Here is a 21,655-nt window from a genome sequence, read left to right as displayed (position 1 = left end):
TGCGGAGAGTATTTTCGTTTCATGACACTTTAAGCTCCATTTCTACATAATTATGCAGAAAAATATGGATGAGAAAGTAAATTAGCAAGTTAAAAGATCGTCCAGTTCATATCTGCACGACAATAGAGGACTGTGCATCATACCCACCCCGTCCGTGTCACCAGAAGCTCGCTATTCAGAAGCAGTCAGAAACACCAGTGGTTGATGAGCTAGAAGAGATCCAGCTTGTCGTCCTCCGGTTAGCTCCGGTTAGCAGTTTTCAGCCAGGGATGAAGGTACAGTAGCTGTTGCTGGCTGCGTGCCCGACCTTCATCCCCATCTCCTTCCAAGCTAACTCAGAGCTACCTGTGATGGTCTGTTAGTACAAAAACATCACAACAAATCTTTTTTTTTTTTTTAAATAAGGAGAATTATGCTTTGAGAGACCTTTTTTACACCTTAGAAGTGAAGTTCTCTAAGGTGTGATGCCAATGATGACAAAACAGTCAACAGGCAAAAAAAACAAACAAACAATACCCCTAATAATGCTTATATTCCCAAATACTGTGCTTTGAACATTAGATAAAACACAAATATAGCCTCCTGTATGCAGTAATATAGATTCAGTGACGTCCTCAAATATGAATAGCTAAATTAGCAATGGTCATGCTTTAATTTAATTTAATTATTTTTGACATCCCTTTTATATATGAAATAATTCATCTTTTGATAATCTTGAAATGCTGTGACATTTTCCTGTTTAACTGAACTCTACATTCGTATATCTTTGTCAGGTTTCGGAAAATATGCATCAAGATCATCAACCACAAGATGTTTGACCATATCGTGCTCGTCATCATCTTCCTCAACTGCCTCACCATCGCCATGGAGAGGCCTCACATCGATCCCGGGAGTGCAGTAAGTGTCACAACCCTCTGTGATTATTTTTCTTTAAAAAATCTGCAGTCTACAACTTGAATCTGTTGGCTTCGGTTTTCGGTTACAAACCAGAAGGGAATGGTGTCTGTATAGAAATGGACAGAAACTCCACGGGCGTGTGTGAAGTCATTCACACAAGAACGTGATGAAAGCTCAACCGAAACCAAAGAGAGATGGAGAGTTGAGAATAAAGGAGGTACCTGCCAGTTTGTCCAACACACAAACCAACCCACCCTTGTAGAAGAACAGAATAACTTGTGTAGCTTGTTCTCTGCAGAGAAATGGAGCGGAACATTGTGTTAGCAGGGAGCTCTCCTGTTTGACTGTGAGCCGCTGGCTCTGGCTATGTGTGCTATCCTGCTGTATCTACTGCACTGCATCATCAACACCATAACCTCCTTAGCTAATGCGGCATTCTTTCAAATAGAGGAGGACTGGTTGGAAGCCTTGCAGCAACCCCAGCACACACACACACACACACACACACACACACACACACACACACACACACACACACAGACACACACACACATATTATATAAATTCCTTCCCTGATTCCAGCAGCAGTGCACAGCTCAGCCGCTTCATGCAGAAACACAGAAATTCTCTCAGTTTGATTCTTCCCCACCCTCACTAAGCAAGGGTTTCCACGGATGGACCTAATTGCAGTTTGGTCTCAGTGGAACTGCTTGTTTTGTGAATAAAACACGGAGAAGACAGCGCCATTGTAATTGATTCAATTATCTGTGCGCTGGCGTATATGGCTAATATCCAGGAAAAAAGAGATGTTAAACCGAAGGCGGCCACCCCACGGGACACACACACACTCACACACACAGACTCCTACCATCCCGCCTCTGCAAACATAGACAAACGTAGATCCAGCACAGCAACCACAATAACAAACAGAGCACAACATATTTTCCCCTTTTTAAATAAATGAAATAATTATTTCTCTTGAAATCTCCATCTTTTATCACTGGCAGCACAAATACCAAAACTGTTTTATTTGAATAATAGAACACAGGAAATGCACCAATGCTTTAAAGTGATAGATTTTAAAACTTTCATAAAAAATATTGGCTCATTTTGAATTTGACCGGAGTAACAAGTCTCAAAAAACTGATTAGGGAGATCCCTATGTGCTGTAAGGTACTTTATTTGTGTAATTTTACAGACGAAAGTGTGCATGCAGGGGATAGATACCTGGTAAAAATATTGTTAATAGCGGGTAAAAAAGCTATCACAAGGAAATGGGGTAGAGTGGACTCTCCGAATCTGGAACAATGGATGGAGATAATAGAGGAAATCTATGTAATGGAAAAACTGACATATCGTTTAAGACTGCAAGAAACGCAGCTGGAGGACAAATGGCTGAAGTGGACATCTTTCAAGACCTGGTACAGCGACAAAGACTGTTGAAGGATCATTAGATACAGAGGACGAAACAGGGAACTAACAAATGACCAAGTAGGAATGCAACTCCCAACAGGACTTTAATTTGTGCGTGTTTTTTTTTTTTTGTTTTCTTGTGTGGCTGTTTGGTTTTTGTATTGTGAAGTGATGTTTGCGAAATGTGAAAAATCAAGTAAAAAAAAAAAACTGATTAGGGTATGGGCAATAAACAAAGGAAAAGTGGGGCTAGAAATAAACACCTGGATGAACATCCTTCAAGCTATTATTGAAAGCTGCTTATTCCCATTCAGTACCGTGAGGTTCTGTTGGTGCTATCCCAGCTCTCTTGGGCTGGGGTACACCAACAGGTTGCCGGTCCATCGCCGGACCCTGGAGGACCATCTTACAGTTAACTGAGTTAAATTGCAACATGTCTGTGACATGACCCCATAAAAAGAGTCTTTCAGATTTAAAGATTCACCAAGCTGTGAAAAATTGCCTATAAGTTGTGAAATGATTTCAGAATACTGTTTCTGAGCATAAATTGTGAGGAATATTTCATCATATAAAATACAGTATATCAAAAGTTGTAGAGAAGTTGGAGGAATCCCAGGCGCAAGGGAGTTGGATGAAACTCAATACTGGATCCCGGGATCTTTGGGCCTTCAGGCACCACTGCATAAAACCACATACATTAACCTGTCATGGAAATCCTTGCATTTGCTCAGAACGACGTCCAGAAATAACTAAGGCCACAGTTGGGCGTGCCATCCATCAGTTCAGGTTAAAGCTCCATCATGCAAAAAAGAAGTAATCTGTAACTGTAGTTGAGAAATACTGGCTTTTCTCCATATCATGGTGATGGGCCCCGGTGCAAAATTGCAAAACCGCATGCACACACACATACACACACATGCACAGCCACTATAAAGAAATGCTATTGTGGCCATGTAGGCTAATGTGACCAGAAGTCTCCTCCTGGCCCCCCAACGGTCACATCAATGCCGCTTCATTTATGGAGGTAGCTGGCAAGCTATCCTCCGGCGGGAGTCTGGCTTTTTCCTCAGTTGCAGTAAAAAGCATATCTCATTTTGTCATTTTTGCTTCAACCTCATCCTGGCTCTTTTGTCCTCTCCTCTCTATTGTGCGCTGCTTTTTTGTTCGGGCTTGCTAAACATGATGCTCCGATATTTTTGTCGTCTATTTTGTTTTGTTTACTTTTATTTTTTTTGCTGAAAACTCACGTCTTCATGCACTTAACATGATTGACAGGTAGCATATTCAAGTGATTGGACTATTACATTCACAAAAACGTCTTTTTTTCTTTTCTCCCTCCTTCATGGGCCGCTGACGGCGTTCGGGCCCCGGTGCAGCTGCATCCGCTATTTACCCCTGTGAATACTGGCACCTTCTTTAAACCAAAGCACTTTAAGACGGACTTACAGTAAGAAAAGCAAAACACCATTTTTTGGGCAGATTAAGTGAAATTTGAAAAAAAAGAAAAATTTGAAACAACTTGTGGGTCATGTTCTGATGACTGAAGAAAAAAGAGATCATACAGAATATTTTCAGCATTCAATTCAGCAACCTCCATCCCTGATGGAATGGAGGTTGCTGACAGTTGTGTCCAGATTTCAGAGCAGCATTATGCTCTTATCTTGGTGGGTGGGTGGGTGCGTTCAGGGTAGGTATTGCATCTTTCAGCAAGATAACACTACACTGCATACTGCATCTATTGCAAAGGAATGGCTTTGTAGCAGTAGTCTGGGTGTTGAACTGATCCGGTTGCAATCCAGACCTTTCACCAACTTGAAACATCTGGTACATCATAAAAAATAAACTATAACAGAGAAAACCAGAGCAAGACGTTTCTGTCCCCAAAACTTTAGAAACTGGTCTCCTCGGTTGTGTTGCATCTTAAATAAGCTTTCTTGAGGCGATAAATGTCCTAGGTTTAAACATTTGATTAATTTTCTATGCTCTATTTGGAATGAAATATAGGTCTAAATATGGGGCAAATCATTGCATTCTCCTTGCATTTTCCATTTTGCACAGTTTCCCATATGGTGTGGGATTGGGGCTGTTGAAGTGCTTTATTTTAACACAAAAATGATTTAGAAGCACTGAGCAATATGAGCTGGATGAAGGTTTCTCTTCTTCATCAACCTCGACTTGTTGATGAAGCTGCAGTTCTGCTGCCGCGGTAACAGGAAACTACTTCTTTAACTCCTCCAGACACTTCTGCACCACTTTGCCTGACAAAACATAATCCAGAACACAACTGAGCCGCCACCCCATCCCAACAATTACCGGCCTGGTTTGCGTGCTCGCTTGTCGTCTTTCTTTTCCTGGTGAGAAAATTACATGCGTGTCAGGCTCAGACGATCTGTGGTTCCAGGTAGTTTGAAGCAGATGCTGTTGGTATGAGGAGAAACCAAAGCGTGGCCTGCTTGCATTTTTGAGAAACATATAATATTACATAATTATTACTGGGTGTTTATTGTATGAGCGGAATGGATCTGTTTTTGATTTTTTTCTGTTTTGAGATCCGACGCAGATGCCGTGCTCTCACGACACATACGGATCACAGAGCGGTGCTCTCTGATGCACGTATATTTTGTCAGCTTCCTGTTGTGGCCGTCATGTGGAGTCTGCACCCAGAGGTCGTTACTTAAATGAGATGGAAAGAGCACGAAGAGCAGCCATTGCAGTTTGGTTGGTGTTTCCATGTTGCTCTGTGTCTGAGTGGGTGGTTTGGTATTAATGAAGCCGACTGTGAATCGATTTCCACTCACAAATTCTGTTCTGGCCTGCGTATAACAACCAACATGTATAATTTATCGCTGCGCTGCAACTGTTTTGAAGCACCTGCTTTGCATCACCCTCTCTGGCAGCCTGACAAAATGCATTTTGTGTTCTTTGAAAGCAAATGTAGTCATTGTCACCGAGATAAAATGTTTCAGTCACAGCATTTTAGTGAGAAGTGTAGGCTTAATAATAGCTTTATTGTAGTGGAAGTTGTTTCACACACTTAGCATTTGGCATGCAGACCATAGCTGTTTTGGTTTTGTGCTGGGGGTTGCCAGGATACTGTCACCCTGTAGCTGAGTGGGAATGATCAAGGTTGATAACATCTTATTATGATTCAACTGTAATTGAGCCACAGGTCAGTACTTCACTGCCTAAAGCTCTAAACTGAATTATATCACCACCGGGAAAACACAATGAAAGTTTCAGTGTCAACTGCCTCAGACGGCATTCTGATAGACGGTGAAATGATGCTGCACACAGGACTTTGATGAAAGCTTCATGGACAAAAATGTGTAGTGTCTTTATATCGGATCAAGCACCTGGCCCCGCAGGCTTCATTTGCAAACATTTGTGTTATAAAATAGGTTAATCTGAAGAGCTCACAGACTCCAATCAAGGTACCGCAATGGGATGCCGCCCTTTGCAATGAGATGGGTCGTGAAATTTGACCCGCATTTTATATTCCAAGGTCAAAACCAGCAACGCAGCCACAAAGGGGAAGACCACATAAAAACACAGAGTGGGGGGTCAACCACTGCTTGGATGCAAAAGTTGCTAGCGCTCTGCTGACTCCACAGCTGAGGAGTGCAGGACGTCCATTGGACTCCGGAGTGACAAATCATACTTATCCATTTGGCGGTTCAATGGGTGAGTCTGGGTTTGTCAGATCCCGGATTAGCTGTCTGTAAAAAGGATAATGAAATGGGACTGTTTTTCAGGTTTTAGGAGAGGTCCGTTATCTCTAGAGAAAAACTGTCTTAATGCTTCAGTATAGCAAGTCATTTTGGACACTGCTGTCCATCAAACTCTGGGGCAACAGTTTGGAGAAAAACCTTTTCTAGTCCGCACAGATATCTGACCACAAGCCCATCAAACAGCTAACTGGAAGGGAGATTGTGGGGAGGCAAATCTTCTCATAATGCTCAGAAATCATGTTACACCCTGCTCACACAGGAGCACTGCAACGTCCGTCTGATGAACGTGTGTCATACCGATAAACAATCAGTCAAATTTCTTCTTTTTCACAAAAATAAGTTGCATACTTTGAAGCAATCTATGTACAATTTCATTTGCGTGTATGTGTGTGTTGGGGGCTGTGAGGGTGTTAACTGTTTGTTGAAATCTAATTGAAGAAAATCAAAAGTAAAGTTCACGAAGCCATTTTTAATCATGAAAGTGAGGACATTTTAACACACAAAATGCAAAGAGAATGAAGGTACTGGGACCAAACAGCTTGGGAGCATATACACAGGACTGTAGGGAAATAGAAAAAGGTCACGTGGTCCAATGAATCCAAATTTATCACGTTCCAGAGCGATGGTTCATCAGGGTAAGACGTTGGTTGATGAAGTGATACACCCACATGCCTGGCGGCTATCTCCCAAATCTGGGGCGGCAATATTATCTTGGTTTGTTTTAAGGGTTTTTCATTTTTTTTCATAATATTCTAAGTTCACAGTGCCAGACTTCATTGGGCTGAAATGATAAAAGAGCAGTTCAGGCAGCATGAGGCATCATTTTCACATGTGGATCGGCCACCACAGGGAGTTATTCAGTTGTGCTGTGAAGCACCTGCAACACCTCATCAGTGACTTTTTTGAGGTGACGGCTGAAGTATTGAATTTCTGTCAGTCGTCATTAGACGATGCATGACTTAAGATCAAGTGCTTTCAAGTTGGTTAGAAAGAGAGCCATCAACATTCTGTGTTTCTGTCTGATTATATATTAATGTACCCTGCGATGGACTTCCGACAGCTGGAAGACGGCTGGGAAAGGTTCCAGCAGACCCCCGAGGACAGAGGGAGGTGCATACAGATCATCGAAGAAATGATGGATACTTTAATGCTGTTCCTGCATGACTTAGTCTTAGGGTCCTTTCAGAGCTGTGTTCCGATTCAGGGGCTAAATCGATACAGTTGTTTAATTTTTCGTTTGTGGCGTTTGTGTTCACAAGGCAACCGTCTGTAGCGGTTCAAAGCTATTAACAAATGCCATGCGCGAACCAACTCTTCTCTCATTGGTCAGAAATGAACGGGGAAGGAGTTTCCTCTTCTGTACACCGGGAAAAACAACAACTATGGAACATCGTAAGCACAGTTATGAGTGAGTTGTGTCGGTTGCCGTGTGGATTATGTTCTCACTCCAAACGCACCGCTCCAGGTCTTGAATGGAATCGAGACCACCTCTCCTAGGTGATCTCGGCTCGCTTGTTTTGTCCCGCATCCGAGCGCGATTGCTGTGTTCACATATACCAAACGAAATATTCAGGGGGAAACGCTCCCTGTTTCAGAACAACTGCTCCAAACGGGACAGGTGTGAAAGCACCCTAAGATACATTTTTTGGTACTGTAGATTAGGAAAGTGATCTAAGCAGCTTAAAAGAGCTGGTTTCAACAGGTTAGCAAGAAACCTTCGTAGCCTGTTGTCACTTTGCAGTGTGCCCCAGTTAAGCAGAGAAAAAGTTACATCTGAAAACTTTAACTTCGTGCCTAGTTGTAGTTAATTTTTAGACTTTTTCAGCAACTTTTTTGCCTTTTGTCTTTTTTTTTTTTTTTTTTTTTTTTAAGTGCCTATAGCAGCAAATCAAGTAAGTTTTATGCCAAACAGTTGCCAGCATTGCCCCTCAAGAGTGAGGTCTCTCTCCAGCGCTCTCTGCTTCCTCTCTGCTCAGTCAGCAGCACACTTGTGAGCTGCACACATGTGTGCATTGTTGTCTTTGTGGTTTTGTTTCTGAGAAGCCTGTGCGATGTGCAAGAGAAAAAATATATATTCAGGTGCTTCTCGCCTTCGTTCCAGGTTCTTACTTTATATTCAGTTTTTTATTTTATTATTGCTACGGTACTTTTTGTCAACTAATGGTGCTGTTGGGGATTTGCAATTAAAAAAATATATATTTTTCTTAGGGTTTTGCAATTTTGACTGACAACAAAAACAGAAAAATATGTGCATGAGAACAGCTCTGATGTCATGGCCAGCTTATGATGTCACCTAACAAGGTTGAGCCACTTAAGAAAAGTCATTCAGTTTCATAGGAAATCCTCTAACAGTGTCACAGTCACATGCATTTGCAGTGACCTTAGTCCAATTTTGACCCATCAACTGCATTAACAAAACATTTTCTCTTGTGTCGTGACACAGCCGCAGCTGTGTTTTTTATTACACCAAGCTAAACTGTACTCTAAGTGCACATTTGAAAATGTACAGGGGATAATTCTGGTCTCAGTTTTTAATTCTTAGATAGTAAAGAATACCCAGACTTGGTTCATAACACTGGGCCACATTTCCACCAGAACTTGCCTCAACTCTTAATTTTCATTAAGCCTTTGGGCCACACTTGGCCCTCACAACACATGCCAAAACCCACGTTTAGCCCAGTTCAGGAAGTTTGGGACACGTCTGCCCCACACTGCACTGGCCGGGGCTGTCACTGAGTCAAAAGGGCCAAATGTAGCCCAGAATAGACCCAAATGTGTCTGCTAACGCAGTGTGTAGTCCACACAGCTCCGCTGGTCCATCGCACAACTTATAGCCGTTTCACAATAAAGACTTAAAGGAAAGTTGCTACTTTTTCATATTTCTGAAAACGTTACATATCTATGACCATCTTCAAAACTATGTTCTACTACTACTAGTGAGTACCAAGTTTGCCAAAAATACATGCAGGATCTGAGAAATGGCACAATTCATAAGTACAACTGTATGGTGTGCTTCATCCAGGAAAACACAACTGTACAACTGACCATGCTGTATCCCACAATGCAACATGCTACTGCAGAGAAAGCCAGTAAAACCAGTTACGTGACTGGTTTACAGTTTTCCTGTAGTATAGTCACTTTTAAGATGGGATATTACATATTATTGACAAATGCTAGGACACGTCTATGTTTTCAATTATGTAAAAACAAAAAAGATATTGTAAAAGTCTAAAATTTTCAAAAACATCTATAGTAGGTGGGGATGGGACGGAAAGTTTCTGCAGTACATGACCAAGTTGGGGATAAATTCCTTATGTCAAATATTAACAATTACATGGTTTACAGGTTGGTGTCTGGTCCAAAACAATTGCCAGAGAAAAGCACAACTTTTTCTCCTTTTAATGGAAACATTGAGGTTTCATTATGTCAACCTGCCCCAATCCTCTGTCAATTGTGTCCCAACAGCTGCATATCAATTAGATGATTAAATTAGATCACAGAGCTGCAGTGGACGTCATGGCAGAGGCGACTGGAGTCTCAATAAAGTTGTGACAAAAGAGGAAAACAAGAGTGTGACGAAGCAAGAGACTGAACAAGATTACAACTTGGACTACATTGTGAAAACAACTTAACCTCCGCACCAATAGGGGGACCTGCTGAACTACAAATGACAAAAGTTCCTTTAACCTGATCAATAGTTTGAAGTAAGCTATACTTATAACTTAGTAAGTAATAAGTAAATAATCTTTTCAGAATTGTTTAGATATGGCAGCTTACCTTAAAGTCATGTGTATAACCCTAAACTAGTGTTTACTTCTCCCTCTTTTCAGTCCACTTTTTTACATATAATACGGTCAGATTGAGTAATGTGAGAAATAAATGACGCCCTCTTTCATGTCTATTACGTGTGGAGCATGAAACACTTTGCATGCCACAAAATAATAATAAAAGACTTTGTCCTTGTCCTTACCAGATCCTAAAATGAGGTAAATGCAACCTCGGATGAACAACAACTCGTGATTTATTCCACAGTGTCATTACTAATTTAACAAGACAAGATGCAGAAGCCGTGTGTGAAAAACCAAGGACATTGTTCCAGAAGTCCTCTTGTTTGTTTGGATTCAACTTTGCAAATCGAAGCCACGTTGCCATGTTCTTTTTAGGGAGAAGAGGCTTTCTCCAAGAAAGCCATCCAAAAATGCCATATTTAATCGCTCTTTTTCTAATTATGCTGTCATGAACTTTAACATTTAACATGTTAACTGAAGTTTGGAGCAGTGTAGTGGTGTGGTGGTTAGCACTGCTGCCTCACCGCAAGGAAGATCCTGGTTTGAATGTTGGCTGGGTCTCTCTATGTGGGGTTTGCATGTGCATCCCATACCAGAGTTGGTTTTCTCTTGGAATTGGGTCCTGGCATCCTGGCGCAGTTTACGTCTCAGCTAAGTTTTCATCCAGAAGATAATGACACAGTTGTTGTTCACAAGAGGTTGTATATCTACCCCATTTTAAGACCCTATGTGCTGTTATGTTTAGATATGTACCTTAGAAATGAACATGGGTATATTTTTACTTTTTAGATGTCTGTATGTATCAAACTAATCTATGAACGTTACCACAGATAGCAATATAACTTGCTATCAATATAACCTTCTAGATCTAAAATACCAAGAGAGTCAATAATACAAGAAGCATAGGGTTGCAGTCCACATATGTCGAAGTCAAGTCCCAAGTCTTTGATCACAAGTCCAAGTCAAATATCTTTTCTTTGATCACAGATCAGAACCCTGTCCAAAGTCATTGATCACAAGTCTTTTAGGTGACAAGTCCAAATCAAGTCACAAGTTTTTGGTTAAACGTTTGGTTAAAGTGTCAAGTCTTTCCTAACAAGTACGAGTCAAGTGCCTAGTCTTGCCTCACAGGTCTAAATGTCACCTAAGCTCTTTGATCACAAGTCCAAGTCAACGCTCATGTTTTTCTTTAAAACTCAATTCAAGGTCAAAGGTCAGATTTATTTATGTAGCACATTTAAAAATAACAAGGTTGACCGAAGTGCTTTACAATTAGATAACAATGAAACAGAAATGATCATTTAAAAGCAGGAAAATATAATATAAATCAAATACAATTTAAAATATTTTAATTGAAATTGGCCCGGTTTCCCAGATCAGTTAAGTAGTTCTTAACAGCGAAAGACTTCTTTCACAGGCTCCTTAAGATGGTTTGAAAGAAGTCTTTCGCTGTTAAGAACTACTTAACTGATCTGGGAAACTGGGCCATTAACTGTTGCAGTAGTAATGAATTCAGCCTCTACGAAGATTCATTGTAGAGATCTATTGCTGCGGAAAGGATCTGTAGCGGTCCGAAGGATCTCCTTTAGCGGTCCGAATCCAAAATAAGCTGCTGGAGACTGGATTTCCCAGAGGGATCATTAAAGTTGGGTCTAAGTCTGAGGATACTTGATTTTGACCTTTACAGGTGAAAGGTCAAGTATCAAGTCTTTAGTCACAAGTGTGAGTATATGTAGTTTGGCAGAGACTGGGGATATTACAGGGTCAGTATCTACATGACTACAACCGGATACCTTAGCTACATCAGAATACAACGTTTCTATTGTATGTTGAGACTGATTAAGTCCTGTTATGACACAATGTGCATCAGACAAGACAGAAGACTTGCGAGAAACATGCTTTTTTGTTTTATTTTGTGAAACCATGGCCTGGAATAGTCAGCCTCTTGTTCTCACGTGAACAAGAAGTCAAGGAAGCAACGCAAACGAGACTCTTCGTGACCTTCGGTCTGTGGACATTTGTCTGAACCCCTGAATTTCCAACACTCATGTCCTGATCTCGGTCAACTTAACATTTCCCGTTTATGTCTTTGTTGGTTTTGCGGTGAATGAAGTAAGGCAGGAATGCCTTCCACTGACTGTCAAGACAGGAATCTCTGAACCGTCTCTGTTACCATTTCCAATGATGTTATGCCAGACATTCCCAGAGACTTTGCAAAAATTGCTGCAGGATTTCTATCTATGTCATGTGTGTACTTGAGATGTTGTGTTCCTCTGAGTGTGCGTGGTGGTAGTTGGAGGGCGTGGGAAAGGCAGCCACCTACACCCACAAACCCTCACACACACAGAGCCCTTCGATGGCAGGATGGGTCGTGTCTCCTCAGGCAGAGGGAGAGGAGGAAAAATAAGCAGTCAGTGAGGGGTTCTTATTCTTGCTAGCCTGCTTGTTTTCTCTCCTAACTTCTTGTTTAACTTAATAAATGCACTCCCATCCTCTCCTGCGTGCACATGCACCATGGAGGCCTTCTCCTTCAAGTAACAGTGACGCATGCAGGCGCGGAAATGTGACTGTGTCCAGACGGAGATCTAACACTCCAGATGGGAGTCAGTTTCCTAGAAGTAGAGCTTCCACCGCAGACAAGCCGCATGGTTGTTTCATTAGGGAAATGCCGATTAAAGCATGTGCCCACATTTCAACAACATAACATATTGTAAACTGTCACTACAACTTACATTTCTAAAGATTAAAGACTTTTTTTTGTCATTTTTAGAGGAAATGAGACCAGTGTGATTACCATATTCCACTGACAGGTCTGACGTCCCCATATGTTGTCCAAATGGGGATTTCAGTGTCATGAAAGACTAAGCTGGATCTTTAGACCGAGGGTTAGTGGATTGAAGCTATTGTGTGTATTAATGAAAGAAAAATAAAACAGAACTTGCAGAAGCTACAAGCTTGTTGAGTTAAGTGCAATAGGACTTTATATTAGAATTTTAACTCAACAGCAGATAAAAGGTGTTATTAATGACCTCATGGTGTGGACGGATCAAAAATACAACCCTAATTCTGAATGTGATCAGAATTCAATGTTTGGCTGCTGTCCAAAATGGAAAATAAAACGATTCATGAATCCCTTCTCTAGAAAAATAAAACTTATCAAATGTTTATATTGACAAAATTTAACATCTCAATGAAAAAGAAAGTAGGGTCATTTTTTGGCAGCTTTATGGCTCGAAAACATTAGGTCAAGGCAACGGTTACTTCTGTTTACGTCTTCATTTATCATTCTATAATATCTGGAAACTTAAGGAGATCGGCTGATGGATGGTTTGGGGAGAAGAACGCTGACTTATTCTTGTCTGATATAGGATTGAAGCAGCGTTTTTTGTATTTTCAGTTTCATGTTGAGCCAAATAAGTAGACTGCAAGCACGGGTCGAACTCTGAAGCGAACACTCAGCTTTAAGATTTAATTAAAAAAAATAAAAAGCGATCGGACACAAACATTGTGTTTCTGTGTTTAAGATTTAGAAAAAGCCCAAACTTGGGAAGGTTCCCCCCCTGAGGCCCGAGCACACAAAGATCCTGAACATCCAGTACTGATGCTTGGTCTCGCCCCCATATGTACACAAATTTTTCCTGATTTCACAGAAACATGATCATGATTATCATCATCATAATTATCACTGTCGTTATGGTGATCGGGATGAGTATGATGATGATGATCATCATGATGATGATCATGGTGGAACATATGCTGAGTGGATTTATTCTGAAATTGGTTCACAGTTTTTCACACACTGGTGAACTTTATCTTTAAGATGCTGATTATCTACTTAGTCATTGACGTGTTGCATGATGTTCCTCCAGGTGTTTTTTTTCCAGTAACATTTACTTTTACAGACTTTTGTTTCCCAAATCCAAACTGTTTTGAGCCATGTTGCTGCCATCACATTCAAAATGAGAGATTTTCCATTTGAAAGTTGAGATTGTAATCCTGGGGGTTAAGCCGTGTTTCTTTTTACCAAACTGTGATGACTTGTGGTTTAAAAGGGAACATTTAAAGTATTCAATTAATTGTTGTTTTTTTTGTAAACAAGTAACTATATCCATAAATTAAACAATAAACAGCAACAGTTTTTCCAGCTGAAAAATGTTCACACAACCTAATAAGAAAACTGTTAAACCTGGAAACCGAGTCAGATTCCCTGCTTAAATATTTCATACAGTGCTAATAAAGAGTAAACCTCACAAGTGCCTGCCGGCCATCATTAGAAACTGTAGCAGCGTTGTCTGCAAAGATGTTTTCACATAAAATACAAGGGAACCGGCTCTCTTATACATAATTCATACATGCGCTGGATACGTTTGGAGGCAAACTAGAAGCTCAGTGGGGAAAAATACCTTTAAAAAAAAAAAACGGGGTTCATGAATCATGTGAAGCCCTGCAGCTCAACCACCGGGCCTTTTCTTTTCTGTTTTCCAGGAGCGGATCTTCCTGACTCTGTCCAACTACACCTTCACAGCGATCTTTGTGACGGAGATGACCGTAAAGGTGAGACACTGACAACTCTTCATGGCTAAAGTCTCAAAGGTGGAGAGTTTTTACACTTAAAGCTTTTAGATGTGTGGACTTGGATCTGCATTCTTTCATAACGGCATGTTTGACTCGTGTTCTGACTCACATAGTTGGCATCAGCTCTCAACCCACAAAATACAGTATCTGGCAGGTTGGGGTTTCTTCGGTACTTCTACAAAACTTGAACTGCCTCACCTTGACACCTATAATTTATCTTGAGCGTTTGGATAAATACGTCTGTTGGCTTACAAAGGGAAAAAAAGAATTCAGCTGCCTAACATGGAGAAACCTTAACCGTTCAGCTGCAAAGCTGTGCAGAAAATAAAGTCTCCTTGATGCGGTAAGTGTCCAAAGTACAAAGGAAAAGCGAAAGCAGGTGGGTGAGAATGAGAGGCTCAACCACACACACACACACACACACACACAGGTGGATTGTCTCGACTGTATTCAAATGGCCCGGCTTGAATGGAGGTCCATCCAGGCGTGGGCCGGAGCCAGCGGAGGCAGAGGGAGCAAGGTTCATTGGTGTCGCTCATTCAAAGCCTCTGTCTCTATTTTTGGCTCCATTCGCTCTCAGATGTTGAGCTAACACACCTTCATACACGTAACTGTTACTTCAGAGGACTTTACTCTGAATTACATGCACTTCCTGGAGACTTTAACGGTAACCGTAGCAAATGCTCGCCAACTCAGACCTGATGCTAACTTTACCATAACCATCCGGTTCATGCACCATTGTATAAAAGTTTGACATATTGAATTGAAACCCCCCTTTGCGTTGAAGTGTAAATATTTGACTGTCTGATGTCACTAACAACTCAAAAAGCGTTGAGATTACACAAATCTGTTATTATTCAGGAGCTTTAGAGTACCCAAAGACACTGCAGGTCCAAAAAGAAACGAAAAACAAGAACTTAGAGACAAAGAGAGATGCAGGGAATTCGGAAAACACGAACGCATCAGGGCGGCACAACAGATGAACTTGGAGGGAAAAGAGGAAAAAAAAAAGACGAAATACACTGGTGAGACACAGGTGTGATCAATCAGGAGCTATTAGAAGAAGACATGAAAACATTGTTAATCAAAAGGCAGCTGGATGTCTTTTCTTTCACCTGCATGACTGAGAATCTACACCAGCATGTCATGAAGTAAGAAGTTCAGAACAGATAAAAGCAACACGACAATCGGATCCTTTGCCTTTGCACGATGCCCCCACTTTGGGGGAAAGCATGCCATCTGGTTTGCTAATATAAAGCTGTCAAATTAGACTTTGGTATTGCTCTCTACCCATTACAATCCTAAAGCCTGTCAAAAGCAAATTCCTTCCGCTCCTCCCCTTCTAGGGGTCGCTGCAGCAGGTCATCTGTGCTGTGCTGGCTTTTACGTAGGATGCACTTCCTGACACAACCCTCCCTATTTCAGAATGGCATAATGAGCGGCTGGGAAATGTGGGGAAGGTGGGGTTCAGTGCCCTGCCCAGGGACACTTTGGCACTTGGATGGAGCCAGGATTGGCCCAGCAACCGTGCACGACGAGCACAGTAGGCAGTCTGTTGGCCAGAGGAACAAAGATGGCTGCTTCAAGCAGCTTTGTCAAGCTTCAGCCCAAAACCTTCCAGGCCAAGTGGTCATAGGGGTCTCATAGTTGCCGTAACAACACAAGAATATATTATATTTTCACAAAAAGTCGCATTACACTCTGTTAGGTCTTTCCTCACAGCTCTGAACTCAAGCTTGCCAAAGATGCTTGGTAGCTAAAGTGACAGCTACCATTTGACAGCATAGACTGTCAGCTCAAAAGACCATGCCCCCTAATTATGCATAAGGTGTTGGCTTCATATAAGTTTTTTTTTTATATATATATATATATATATATATACTTTATTTTTTTATAATGTGCCACACCATAGTGACGTTCAGTATAACAATAACAAAAAAACAACTAAAATACGTATGGACATAAGACAGACATCAACCTCAACATATACACAAAAAGGAAAAAAATATTAAAAGGACATATCTAAACAACAACAACAAGCAAAAACAAGACAAAAGGAGGCATAACATGCCTTTAAATACCTTCCAACCCCCCTGTTACCTCCCTCCCCTATACATCCATTAAACTTCACTATCTTTTATGTATACACTAAAATTCATATTTTCACAAATCCTCATTTCCATTCTTATTTCATAAACACAATACAACTGGAGGGAGAGAGACACATCATGAGAGCAAGTAAACAAGCAAGTACATGACCATACCTGCAAAGATAATAACTAAAAAAAACAAACACATTTTTTATATAGCTCTCCCATTGAGCCCACAGCATGTGTCTCATTCGAAGATTTCCTTTGATTTTATACGTTAATTGCTCCATTTCTTTTACTTGTTCCATTAAGTCTCACCATTTCTTTAAAACCGGACTTAATTTCCAGCCAGTTTTTTGTTTTAAGTTTAAGAGCTGTTATTCTTAAAATTCTTGCAAGGTACTTATCCTCAGTTTTAACTATCTCTTTTGGCATTTTCCCTAACAAAGCAAACTCATAATCGATATTTAAGTCCAATTTCAAAATACAACAGATTTCTTTACAAATACTTGACCAATACATTATCAAAATAGGACAGGACCAGAAGATGTGACTATAATCAGCATGGTTTTCACCACAATCCCGCCAACATTTTGATGTTGCTGATTGCTGGAATTTAGTTTGGTGGGCAGGTGTTAGAAAATATCTCATCTGAATCTTCCATGCATATTCTCGCCAGAACAGAGATGCAGTTGTTTTATTTGAGGATAAGCTTATATCTTCCCAATCGGGTTTAGATAAAATAAGATCAAGTTCTTCTTGCCATCTTATTTTTCGTCTCAGTTCTTCTGGTTCGTCATCACTTTCTAAAATATTATATAGTACAGAGATATATGATGTTTAACATTCACACACTTAGAATTCTTGACTAAAAATCGAATCAAAGGATGAAAGTCTCTAATTGTTTTCATCTGTATATCACTGTTTTCCAGATAACTTCTAACTTGTAAATAACCGAAGAAATGAGAGGATGACAGACCATATTCTTGTTGTAATAATGTAAATTCCACAATACCTTTTGTATCTATTAACTGTCTGAATTAACTCAATCCTTTTTTGCTCCAAATTTTAAATATACCCACTTCCTTTTTCGAGCTAAAGTTAGGATCTTTACTTATTTATCTCCATACTAACAGTTCATTTTGAATCTTAAGATCTCTCCTTACTTTATTCCAAGCAGTAAGTGTATTTTGAAACCATTTATTTTTTGTTTGCTTGTTTTTGCTAAGAATGGCAGAAGTTTCCCCATCTCTCTGCTTTGAAACAGTTCTATAGACCTCCAGTTTGCTTTTATATCATCATTTAGTATGTTTGTAATGCCTGTATTTGGGCTGCATAATAATAATTCTGCAAATTTGGGAGAGCCAGCCCTCCAAATCTTTTGGCCAATTTAAGTGTTTTCATTTTAACCCTCGGCTTTTTACTGTTCAAATAAATTTAATTAACGTTCAATCCCAACATCTAAACGTAACTGGACTAACATATAGGAGTAATGTCTTAAATAGGAATAAAAGTCTAGGAAATATATTCATCCTGATAGTATCAATCTCTCCAAATAACGACAAGGGACTAAACTCCATCTATTTAGATCCTGTTTGATTTTGTCATAGTTACACTTATATAATTGTTCTATACTCCTAGGTATTTCTATTCCTAAATATTTAATTTTTTCTCTATCCCATTTACATGGGAATCCATTTTTTAGCTCTATAGGAACAGGTTCTCCGAAGCTAATCGATTCACATTTTTGGATATTCAATTCATACCCAGATACTGTACTATAATCCTTAATATTAGTCATTAGAGCCGAAAGAGTTATTCCTAATTTAGTTAAGTATAAAATGACGTCGTCAGCATAGAATGCTAATTTATGTACCTGCAATTTCTACCATTGTATTTCCTCATTCCTCCTGATACTAACAGCTAGTGGTTCAATACATAAGGCAAAAATGAGTGGTGAGAGAGGGTCTCCCTGTCTCGTACCTCTTCTAAGTTCAAACGAGCTTGATAGTGTTCCATTAGCTCTGACTTGTGCTTTTGAGATTCCATACATAGTTTTCTGATTCTAAGGTGAGTATGAGTGCCTGCCTTTCAATTTTTTCATGTACATTTTATATTATATTCAATGTACGTCTAACATTATCTGATAATTGTCTATTTATAATAAACCCTGTCTGGTCTAAATGTATAATATCAGCTTCATATAAATTTACCAGATTTTTTTAGTTTTTTTTAAGATTTTTTTTGTGGCTCTAGTGGCCCTTTATTAAAGTTGCAGACAGGAAGGGGGTAGAGAGAGAGAATGGGGATGACATGCACCCACTGTGCCACTGAGCGGCTCAGTTTAACCTGAAACCTTGCTATGGAAACCAAAACTGTTTCTTGAACCAGGCTGTAAATATGTTAATTTCAGACAGTCAGTGGAGATTGGATTTGGAACCAGCCCCCTAGTGGTTATTCAAAGAATCAGTTTTTCCTACATCCACAGAAGTTGCCCCTGGGTTTTCACCCAAAGTGGTGCCTGGTCGTGCCTGGGAGAAGGAAGTTACGTAAGGGATAATGCCCGACGAGGTGTACATAATCATAAATATATGGACGACGTGGGGGCGTGAACTGTCCGACGCGAAGCGGAAGACGGTTTGCCTCTGCGAAGTCCATATATTTCCGATAATGTACACCTCGAAGGGCATTATCCCGCTTATACCACGGTCACTTACCAAAAAACATAAATATTAAATCAGTTATTAATGCTTCAATGTGTTTTCAGTTGAAATCATTAGTTTTCTAACAAGCCATAACTCAGTTTCCTGAGATATTCTAGTCCGCTCAGCTCCGCTCGCCTATTTTCTTTTCTCTCCTCTTCTGCATCCCAGTCATCAAAATTGTTAAAAACACCAAATAAATTAAAAGAAATGACAAAATCACTCTTGTCGCCGTCCTGCGGTAGCCGGATCTTCTTCTTATCTGAATGTCCGTTGCCGTGGTTACCACCTGGCAGTTGATCCAGCGCAATGATATTAAAGTTATCAGGCAATTTGACCGAACTTGTTTTCTAGGTGTAGGTTATCACTTATTACCTACACCTGCCAGCCAATCAGAATTGAGTATTCACACAGACTGTGGTATAAACAAAACTATTTCCTTCTATTCAGCAAATGTTTCAGAAATGCCGTTTTCTGTTACACAAATCCAGAAGAGAACAGAACTATCCAGGTTCCCCAAACAAAGCTACTTTATCTATGTATGTCAGACTTTTCATGAACACCTCAAGAAATGGTGTGAATAATACTTTTTCTCAATCTGTTAACTTCCAAAATTTTGACTCTGAGCATTTTGTGGCTCTCTGTCCCCATTTCTGTCCAGATCGTGGCCTTGGGCTGGTTTTTCGGGCACAAGACCTATCTGAAGAGCAGCTGGAACATCCTGGACGGGATGTTGGTGATGATTTCTGTCATCGACATCCTCGTGTCTCTCATCTCCAACTCGGGGACTAAGATCCTGGGTATGCTCAGGGTGCTGAGGCTGCTGAGAACTCTGAGGCCTCTCCGGTAAGTGGGTCTCCCAGGGACGCTGACATTTACAGACCGACTAACCCACAAAACCTCCCTGAAGCTGCTGAATAGAGTCACAGAATGACCGGTTATAGCCCTCGTAGCCCCCTCTCATGCTTGGTTTAATAGCTCCAGGAGTACATATGATGTGACGTTGATGTTTTCATATGACAGTGGGGACAAACAGAGCTTCCTGTCCACCGTGACATGTGCTGCTTTAGAGAGTGTGTTCTTAGCATTCGTACACAAGATATTGTGAGTGTGTTACACAGTAATGTTTATTTTAATGGAAATAGACGGAAATCTCCAATTTGGAAACTTGTTTTTGTACTCAGGTTTCCAAATGTGTGCTTGTGTGTGTTGTTATTTCAGCCCGGGTCCTTGCATTCCTGTAGCTTTAGCTCCAGTGTGTGTGTATGTGTGTGTGTGTGTTTGTTTTTGTGCATGTGGAGCCTTGTGGATGTGGCTTTACGCTTGATTTAACTTAACATCCACATGCTCGATGTCTCATCTCTTGGAAAAGAGCTCTCCAAGTTTGCCCTTGCTTAAATATTTATTGCAGTTCTCAGGCAGAGCGCAAAAATCAAATATTCATTTTTATCTCCCCCCGAATTTACCAACTAAACACCAGTCATCGCTTCCCCGTCATTTTGCTTTCTCAACTTTCACCTTTGGCATGAAAGTGAAATGCTGTGCCGAGACGGCGTCTGCTCTCTCTGCCTTTTAAGTGTGTTACTTTGTTCCCAGTGTTCAGTCCGGGATGTTTGTGTGTGTCAACAAGAAGTGTCTGCTTTAAAGCGGCGCTCTCTGCATTTTTCTCATCTGTCCATCACATTGAAACTCTTCAAAGGAACTTGAGTTGGACGTTGTGGTAGGATTTCCATCTTGAACCTGCATTTCAGTGAGAATTTGGAGATGTTTCTTTTTCATTTTTCCTCAAGCGCCACACTATCTGAAATAACATAATAAAGACGTTGAAGTGTTTACAGTTCCGCTCTTCAATAGACTAGACAAGCGATGAACATTTGTTTTATTTTGATTATGTATAGAAGTGCAATTTCAGAATCGGCTTAATGAAGTAGTAATTGAATTTTACGTTGTGCACAAATGGCAACATCAATAGTCTGTGAAGCTGAAGGACTCTGGGAGTTGAACAGTTGGCTGTATTTATTGTTCTGAGCATTAAATCAGACCAGTAATTATATCTAAAAGCATTTATGAGAAGATCAATAAAAACAAACAGTATTTACAAGGTAACTGTTCACCACAGTAAAGGGTGTGTGTGTGTGTGTGTGTGTGTGTGTGTGTGTGTGTGTGTGTGTGTGTGTGTGTGTGTGTGTGTGTGTGTGTGTGTGTGTGTGTGTGTGTGTGTGTGTGTGTGTGTGTGTGTGTGTGTGTGTGTGTGTGTGTGTGTGTGTGTGTGTGTGTGTGTGTGTGTGTGTGTGTGTGTGTGTGTGTGTCAGCATGCCGGCTGTGTGCCATAAAGAATTTAAGACTCTTTGTTTGTGTGTGCATTTCAACACAGCAGGTAGAACAACACCAGAGATCAAATGAGGACAAAAACCTGTTTATAAAGCACTTCTCATTTAAAACAAATCTCAGAGTGCTACAGG

General features: G+C 40.5%; 1 protein-coding gene across 11 annotated transcripts in view; it reads left to right on the top strand.

Moving 5' to 3' along the window:
• Positions 1-21,655, top strand: part of cacna1g (calcium channel, voltage-dependent, T type, alpha 1G subunit) — a 367,678-nt gene that overhangs the window by 261,834 nt on the left and 84,189 nt on the right. For all 11 annotated transcript variants that reach the window (XM_061709003.1, XM_061709001.1, XM_061709005.1 and 8 more), the window contains 3 exons: positions 774-897; positions 14,312-14,380; positions 19,855-20,039. In XM_061709003.1, the coding sequence (XP_061564987.1) occupies positions 774-897; positions 14,312-14,380; positions 19,855-20,039 (378 nt within the window). The remainder of the gene's footprint in view (positions 1-773; positions 898-14,311; positions 14,381-19,854; positions 20,040-21,655) is intronic.

This window comes from Cololabis saira, chromosome 19 (genome assembly GCF_033807715.1).
Source record: "Cololabis saira isolate AMF1-May2022 chromosome 19, fColSai1.1, whole genome shotgun sequence".
Lineage (NCBI taxonomy): Eukaryota > Metazoa > Chordata > Actinopteri > Beloniformes > Belonidae > Cololabis > Cololabis saira.
Note: the sequence above shows the minus strand (reverse complement) of the source record. Positions and strands in the feature narration are given on the sequence as shown.